We start from the raw sequence: 9,130 nt of genomic DNA, 5'->3' as shown, positions 1-9,130 counted from the left end.
GAATCGGGCGCCACTGTGCTGCGCTGCGCAGTTCAGTGTTAGATGTCAAGCGCGTACGAACCGGACGGAGTGTGTGTGAGAGAGTGAGTGTGAGGGTGTGTGTGTGAGTGTGAGAGTGTGTGTTTTTATGTTATTATTTTAGTTTTTTTATGTTCGTGGATCAGCGAAGGCGAGAGGAATGACCGCCGCTTTGTTATAGTGTTATGTATTTGTGTTTAAACCGGGCGAGAGAGTGACCGAAGGCAGAAATGGACCACGGGTTTGAGGACATTGACTCCGAAGGCCGGTGGCAGAACCTCTACCTGGTAAACCCGCTAAACTACCGTCTCTCTGTTTACCAACCAAACAAATTTACATATTAACTATCCGTCTTACTAACTAACCAACCGTGTTACACTTGGTGTCGATACTTTTTAAAATACTAGGCTCAGACGCCCGGCAGTCCGAGATTTATTCTCCAGCTTCTTGTTCGAATTTCCCCGTTCCACCTTAAATGGTGCAGCGGTTCCATTCTAGCGCCCGAACTGCCAGAATGCAACTGCTGCACAATTTAAGGTGGAGCGGGAAAATTCGAAGCTGAATTGCGCTTCGTCTTAGATCTGCTCCGTAATGTAATTCCATCGCACCGAAGAGACAGACAGCGGTTAAGCTGAAGAGTCAAGCTTTAGTTAGCAGCAAATCTGCATAATTAATTCATAAATAAACACAGCCACCGCGGATCATGTTACGCTACCCATTTAAAAGAGCATTTTTACCTATGGATATACCTATGTGCTGGTACGACATTTAAAGACAGCCAAGCCTCAACCAGTTGATTTATTTACCACTCGTTAAAATATTTATCAACCAATAAACCTCAACACCAGGCTTGTGTTTGCTGGTTCATCGTAATTCGCCAGCTTCTTGTTCGAACTTTCCCGTTCCACCTTAAATGGCGCAGCAGTTCCATTCCGGCGCCTGAGGCCGAATCTAGGCAGACGGTGCAGCTGCGGCACCATTTAAGGTGGAACGGGGGAATTCGAGCGAGAAGCTGATTTCAGATTCGCGCTATTTTGTAGGATTGCTGGAGCGTAGAAATGCTCATGTATATGCATTAAATGAGTTTATTACTCAACCAAAGACGTGAAATGGGGGTTTTTAGTCCGCAAATCGATCAGAAAAGCGGAGTTGGAGAAGTTAACGGTTAACTAAGCTAGCTGAGTTAGCCCGTTGCTAACAGACGCCGTTACGCGAACTTACATTTTTAAGACATTTCAGCGAAAAAGCGAAATTCAGTCCTAAAGTGTGGACACACTGGGGGTGCTAGCTGGTGTTGGGAGATGTTCAGAATTGATTTTAAAAGCTGAAAGCGGTGTTATTTTGTTAAGCTACCAGGCTAGGCTATGCTAAGCTAAAGCTAAAGCTCCGTGAAGTTTCCAGCGCTGTAAACTGACAGTCTGTCCGCACCGAATTGGCTGTATTGGACACTTTGAGCCTCATTTGGGCGAGTTTTGTGTGGCTAAGCTCAATTAAAGGAGCAGCTTAGTTGCCTGTCAGTGGCTTTATCCAATCTAGCTGGCGTTTCCAGCTCCAGCTCCAGCGCTGCTGCACAGATTTGGGTCATTAGTCCATGATGGGACTCAGATGTGGGACCAACACCAGCCTGCGAACGATCATCCTCCCCAGAGCCCAGGCATTAGTACTAGAGGTGGGCAGTAAGACTGTACCCCTTATCTGATCAGCTCCACTTACTATATAGCTGCACTCTGTAGTTCTACAGTTACAGACTGTAGTCCATCTGTTTCTCTGATACTCTGTTACCCTGTTCTTCAGTGGTCAGGACCCCCATGGACCCTCACAGAGCAGGTACTGCAGCACTGCAGTAACACTGACGTTGTGCTGGTCTGAGTGGATCAGACACAGCAGAGCTGCTGGAGTTCTTAAACACTGTGTCCACTCACTGTCCACTCTATTAGACTCTCCTACCTTGTCGGTCCACCTTGTAGATGTAAAGTCAGAGACGACAGCTCATCTGCTGCTGCACAGTTTGTGTTGGTCATCCTCTAGTCCTTCATCAGTGGTCACAGGACGCTGCCCACAGGAGGGCTGGTTGGTGGGCTATTCTTAGTCCAGCAGAGGCACTGGGGTGTTTACAAACTCCAGCAGCACTGCTGTGTCTGATCCACTCAGACCAGCACAACACACACCAACACACCACCACCATGTTAGTGTTACTGCAGTGCTGAGAATGACCCACCACCCAAATAGTGCCTGCTCTGTGAGGGTCCATGGGGGTCCTGACCACTGAAGAACAGGGTAACAGAGTATCAGAGTAACAGATGGACTACAGTCTGTAACTGTAGAACTACAGAGTGAAAGTATACGGTCAGTGGAGCTGATAAAGTGGACAGTGAGTGTTGAAACAGGGGTTTTACTTCGCTAATGATCCAAGTCTTTTCGGGGATAATTCGGGTGCACAGAAGTCATTGATCGAGGTGGTCAAGCCATGAATAATCCTGCCCAAGTCCCAGAGAGCAGTATAGTATTGGTCACAGCTAAGTATGAGGTTTATTTGGCCAGACAGACATTCTGACTATCTTACAGCTCGCTGGAATTTCCAGTAAGTTGCTGCGGCTATTTTAAGGACCTACTCAGGCTGGTCATTAGTTTATGGTTAGAAGATGAGCGCTTAGATTTGTTGTACAAAGCCGAGAGTTTGTTTGTTTATTCGTTTGTTTATTTAGCTGGATTCTTCCCCACTGATCTGGACCGATTACGAAGTCTCGCTCCAGCAGACTCACATTAAAGAAATGCTCGGCTGCTTCATCTGTGATGTGCGTTTGGTGTCTATATTGTTAGACTTGTAGTTTTAAATTCTTGTTGGGCTGCAATGCCAATGAGTGTTGTGGCCGCAATAATAGAAACGTTTATCACGTATGCAGTGGTGCGTATTCGAGTTGCTTGGGGAAATGCAGTGGAAAGACGAGGCCACGCAAGTTTCTCCCACATTTAGCAGGTTCACCTTTAATGCACAATTTCATGTTTGGCAGATTTGCATCTGTTGGGAGCGCGAGAACATTCCAGCGTAATATCTTAACCTTCAGATGGATGGATGGATGGATTGATAGACAATCTAGCTAGATGGATGGATGAATAGGTGGTTGGAAAATGGATGAATAAATGGATGGATTGGTAGACAATCTGGCAAGATAGATGGATGGAGGGATGGATGAATAGATGGATGGAGGGATTAATAGACAATCTGGATGGATGGAGGAATAGATGGATGGATAAATGGAGGAATAGATGGATGGATAGGTGGATGGATGGATGAATAGATGGATGGATGGAGGGATTAATAGACAATCTGGATGGATGGAGGAATAGCTGGATGGATAAATGGAGGAATAGATGGATGGAGGGATGGATGAATAGATGGATGGATGGATTGATAGACAATCTAGCTGGATGGATAAATGGAGGAATAGATGGATGGATAAATGGATGGATGGATGGATGGATGGATGGATTGATTGATAGACAATCTAGGTAGATGGATGGATGAATAGATGGATGGATGGATGGCTGGGTGGGTAGATGGAGGGATGGATGAATAGATGGATTGATAGACAGTCTAGCTGGATGGATGAATAGATGGATGGATAAATGGAGGAATAGATGTATGGATAAATGGAGGGATAGATGGATGGATGGCTGGATATAGGGATGGATGGATGGGTGGGTAGATGGATGGAGAGATGGATGGATTGATAGACAATCTAGCTAGATGGATGGAGGGATGGATGGATTGATAGACAATCTAGCTAGATAGATGGATGGAGGGATGGATGAATAGATGGATGGAGCGATGGATGGATTAATAGACAGTCTAGCTAGATAGATGGGTGGATGGATGGATGAATAGATGGATGGATGGATGGATGGATGGATTGATAGACAATCTAGCTAGATAGATGGATGAATGGATGGATGAATACATGACTGAATGGCTAGATAGACAGTGTACTTGGTTGGATGGATAGGTAGGTAGGAAGGTAGATGGAAGGATGCATAGATAGATTAACCATTTCGCTAGATAGATGGATGAATAAATCGATAGAAAGAAAGACAGTTTAGTTAAAGAGGTGAATGAACGTTTGGAAAGATAGATCGTTAGATAGGCAGTTTATCTCGCTGGATGGATGGATGGATGGAACTTTATCGATCCCAAAGAGAAACTGCAGTGTTACAGCACAAAGACACATGCTTGCACATAAACGTGCACATATTAGGCAGAAATAAGTAAAAATGAATAAATAATAAATGATAATTATCATAGAGAATAAATTAATGAGTTATTGTCATTACTTTGAGTCAGATGCGAATGGGGAAGTATGCAACTTTGATGTGATGTTAGCAAAGCTCGGCTGGTTTCGGCGGCGTTACGCTGGCTGTGTTAACATGCGAAGCTTTTGACAGTCTGATTGAACACATTCTGATTACAGATTCAGACTGAGGTGTTCATTCCCACTCTACTCAACAATCTGATGAAAATCTCCGTTTACATGCTCACTGCAAGTAATTGGATCCAAAATGACGCGCGTGCGCGGAGGACCGCTTAGAGTAAACGTTACCGTGACAACCAGCTTCACGTGAGTCCAGTCAGAGTGAGATGAGCAGCAGTGAGCAGTGCTTGTTTTTAATCGCTTTAAAGCACAAACCTAATTCTGCTGTGGAGCCACAACAGGACAGCGTGCTGCTGACCGCTGGACTGACCGCCTATCCCTGCATCTTCTATAGGCTGTGCGTTTCAAGTTTATTCACGTAACTGAATAGTTTTGGGTGATTTGATTTTTCTGTTATTTCTGTTAATCCAAGTAAACTTCTGAAACAGAATTGTCTGTTTTAGTCGACGGAACGCGACAGGTGAAGTAGGTAGAGGTTGGGTTGAAAAATGCTGGGGTGATGCTTTAAGGAAGACTCCAGTCACGTTCTCACACTGTGTTCTTGTTTTATGTCTTATGGGTGGTTTTAGTCAGGCACTGCATCAACAGATGAAGCTGTTACCATTAAAAACCTCTATCTGCATTTCTTTCCCTTTAGGAAATACGCAACCAGTCTCAGGAATGCTCTTTCAAGGTGGCAAAATATCCCGAGAACCGCAACCGCAACAGATACAGAGACGTCAGCCCGTGTGAGTAACCGCCTTTTGTTTTTCCTGGAATGGTGACCTTTCATGCATCTCTCTCTCTCTTTGGGTCTCACATGCACTGTTGACTCATAAGCTGCAGTTGTGTCACAATGATGTTATTGTCTTCTGCGCTTTGGCGTGTCTTGTGTTGTTTTCCCTGTGCTGGCCGTGCTCCGTGCTGTAGTATTTTTGTTTTGTTTTATCCTCGTGATAAACATTAAACTCGAGTCTGCGTCCTGCTTCAACGCGCCTCCTGTGTAAAAGATCAGGCCCTCAAAATGGATGAGTTTGTTTGCCCTTCAGGAGCGGCTCTTCTCAGAGAATGAGGCTAAACTGATGGAATGCTGCCGATTGCTGAATGAGCGATGGGTGCATGTGGGAGCTGTGGGGTTGATGCTCCGATGCTTGCCGCCAGGTGGGCCCCATTTCGCGGCACCACGGCACCACCCCAACCACTGAAGGCACAGCCACTTCCCTTCCCGTGCCTCTATCTGGGGATGTAGCTGCAGGTCTGCCTGTGCCTGAGGACACATGAGGCCTCTTCAGTGGCAGCTTCCTAAGTTGCTTCAGTGCTAGCTTTCCAGTTTCCTCCTCCTTTGCCAGCCTCCTGGTTCCCTTGTCGGGTGCTGCCCTCCTGGTTCTCTCCTCATGCACCATCCCCTTGTTCCCTCCATGAGCCTCAATCGCCAGGTCCCCCCCCTCGGTCGTCAGTCCTCAGGTCCCCCCCCTCGGTCGTCTGTCCTCAGGCCCCCCCCCATGGTCGTCTGTCCTCAGGCCGCCCCCCCCCCACGGTCGTCTGTCCTCAGGTCCCCCCCCTCCCACGGTCGTCTGTCCTCAGGTCCCCCCCCTCCCACGGTCGTCTGTCCTCAGGTCCCCCCCCCCACGGTCGTCTGTCCTCAGGTCCCCCCCCCCACGGTCGTCTGTCCTCAGGTTCCCCCCTTCGGTCGTCTGTCCTCAGGTTTCCTCCTCGATTGTCAGTCTTCAGGTTTCCTCCTTGGTCGTCAGTCCTCAGGTCCTCCCCCCCACAGTCGTCAGTCCTCAGGTCCCCCCCCCACACAGTCGTCAGTCCTCAGCCCCCCCCCCCCCCCCCCCCACACACACACACAGTCGTCAGTCCTCAGACTCCCTCCTCGGGCGTCAGTCCTCAGACTCCTTCCTCGGGCGTCAGTCCTCAGACTCCCTCCTCGGTCGTCAGTCCTCAGACTCCCTCCTCGGGCGTCAGTCCTCAGACTCCCTCCTCGGTCGTCAGTCCTCAGACTCCCTCCTCGGGCGTCAGTCCTCAGACTCCCTCCTCGGGCGTCAGTCCTCAGACTCCCTCCTCGGTCGTCAGTCCTCAGACTCCCTCCTCGGTCGTCAGTCCTCAGACTCCCTCCTCGGTCGTCAGTCCTCAGACTCCCTCCTCGGTCGTCAGTCCTCAGACTCCCTCCTCGGTCGTCAGTCCTCAGATTCCCTCCTCGGTCGTCAGTCCTCAGATTCCCTCCTCGGTCGTCAGTCCTCAGATTCCCTCCTCGGTCGTCAGTCCTCAGATTCCCTCCTCGGTCGTCAGTCCTCAGATTCCCTCCTCGGTCGTCAGTCCTCAGATTCCCTCCTCGGTCGTCAGTCCTCAGATTCCCTCCTCGGTCGTCAGTCCTCAGATTCCCTCCTCGGTCGTCAGTCCTCAGATTCCCTCCTCGGTCGTCAGTCCTCAGATTCCCTCCTCGGTCGTCAGTCCTCAGATTCCCTCCTCGGTCGTCAGTCCTCAGATTGAATTCCAGCTCACTCCATGAATTCCAGCTCACTCCATGAATTCCAGCTCACTGGTGCTAAAAGCAGATTTTCCCGATTGAGTAAAAACTCTCGGTCCCTGGCAGGTGACCCAGTCACTACAGTGAGTCTGATTATTTATAGAGATCATGGATGAGATGGAAGCTGGCACACGGACAGATAGCGATTTGTAAATAAAAGTAAGCCAGTGTGATTCCTGTGTCTGTCTAAACCTGCGTGTGTGTGATTGTTGGAATGTTTCAGTCGATCACAGTCGGGTGAAGCTGGGAAACACAGAGAACGACTACATCAACGCGAGCCTGGTGCAGATGGACGAAGCCCAAAGAAGTTACATCCTAACTCAGGTCAGTTCTGTCTGACATGGTTCCGTTAAGAAATACATGTATGTGAAATGTACGAAATTCATGTATGTCACACAGTTTGTATACGTGTTCCCTCATGGCCTGTTAAAAGGAAAATCCAGCGAGATAATCATTCAGGGTGGTTTGGTGTGAAATGGTCCAGACGTCTTTACAGTGGTGGTGATGGGAACCAGGCGTCGCCATGACTACAACACAGATATAGACACATTATTTACCATCAGAACCACCAGAGAACCTACACGAGTCTTCTGAGCTTATATCGAATGTTGATGGTGGAAAAAAGTGGAAAATCTGGAATAATGAGTTTTCTTTGGGTACTATTTTGCTGCACAGCGCCCTGCATGTCTCCCTCCACCATGAATGGAGTTGAAGTTCTCTAAACTCTCATAAAACAGCGTCTCAGTCATCAGGCAGTGAATTCAGAACCAGTTCATGTAGGAACTTTCTGTGAGGAGCTTTTAGAGGGGGACGTCTAGTTCCTATCACCACCACTGTGAACGGCTCTGACTCAGTGTTTCTCTAGAACGGAGCGCGCTCTGAACGGCTCGGTTTACATCTGAACCCTTAAGATATGCTGAAATTAAAAGGGTGGAATTCCCCTTTAGTAAGAGTGGTGAAACATTGATGGAGTACTCAGGGATCTGAATAATAGTGGGTAATTTGTTATTCTTATGACTAATCAGTTTGTTTTCCAATTTCCTCAAAAGCAGCTGCGTTTTCTCCAGATGTGTTGCTCAGACACCATCCTGCTTTTCCAGCTGTGGTTTGACTTATTGATTCATTGAAGTGCACAATGAAAAATCCCACCTCTATAGTTTCATTGCTACGTTTTAAGTATTGTCAGAGTAACACAAGAGGCTGGATGCAAGTGTGAGTTGCTTTTATTTAAATCAGATTTAGTCCAGTTCAGAAACTAGAATAACAGAGGTTTGTGGAACAAACAAGTCCATGATGCAGCAAAACAGAGGAGAAAACAGAACTTCACAAGAAACAAAACTCAACAACTAGACCAGTAAAAACGGGCAACAGAGTAACAGACAACGCAAGACGAAGTGACTGAGCAAACACAGGGGTGTAAATACACTGAGGGGGAAACAAGGAACACCTGGGACTAATCAGAGGGCGGGGCTTAGGGCTGGGTGATTAACTGAAAAGTAATCGAAACAGACATTCAGAACCTCCAACAAATGCAATCTTGCCCATGACGGTTATTTAGATTTTTTAAAAACTCTGTTAATTCTTTCCCCACTCCACGTTCGGATACTGTCCCCTTAAATACGTACTACCTCGCGTGTCGTCACGTGACTCCACAGGCAATGTATTGTACCTGTATGTAAGTATGTACCTGTTGAGCCTACAGCGGTTTAGCTCCGCCGACTCGCACTGAAAATATAGGGAGTATTACACCTCATACTGATTTCCGAATGAGGCTCAGCCAATCAGAATAGAGGTCATTTACATATTTCCATCTTAGAGACTGAAACAAAAAGGGACATTAACATGATTGTTTTCATTGTCCTGAACACACTCTGTATGTATCATCCGTGTTCTTTGGGGTCAGTTAAAGTCCAGGCTTGCACACGTTAGTTCTGGTTGTTTTGGGTGATATTGAGGTCACTATAACATGAATTTTATAATAAAAATATTTTCCCTCTGCTTTAGAGCCCTAAACTAAGGGAACCGCACCTGTAACGCATCTAGCCTAACATAACCGCACCTGTAACGCGCCTAGCCTAACATAACCGCACCTGTAACGCATCTAGCCTAACATAACCGCACCTGTAACGCATCTAGCCTAACATAACCGCACCTGTAACGCATCTAGCCTAACATA

At 47.3% G+C, this 9,130-nt stretch overlaps 1 protein-coding gene across 1 annotated transcript in view; it reads left to right on the top strand.

Annotated features, from left to right (window-relative positions):
* Positions 1-6: 6 nt before the first annotated feature.
* Positions 7-9,130, top strand: part of ptpn2b (protein tyrosine phosphatase non-receptor type 2b) — a 53,874-nt gene continuing 44,750 nt past the window's right edge. Inside the window, exons 1-3 of the mRNA XM_017716929.2 lie at positions 7-305; positions 5,083-5,173; positions 7,178-7,278. Coding sequence (XP_017572418.2) covers positions 249-305; positions 5,083-5,173; positions 7,178-7,278 — 249 coding nt within the window. The 5' untranslated portion in view covers positions 7-248. The remainder of the gene's footprint in view (positions 306-5,082; positions 5,174-7,177; positions 7,279-9,130) is intronic.

Source organism: Pygocentrus nattereri, chromosome 27, assembly GCF_015220715.1.
Source record: "Pygocentrus nattereri isolate fPygNat1 chromosome 27, fPygNat1.pri, whole genome shotgun sequence".
In the NCBI taxonomy this organism is placed as follows: Eukaryota; Metazoa; Chordata; class Actinopteri; order Characiformes; family Serrasalmidae; genus Pygocentrus; species Pygocentrus nattereri.
Note: the sequence above shows the minus strand (reverse complement) of the source record. Positions and strands in the feature narration are given on the sequence as shown.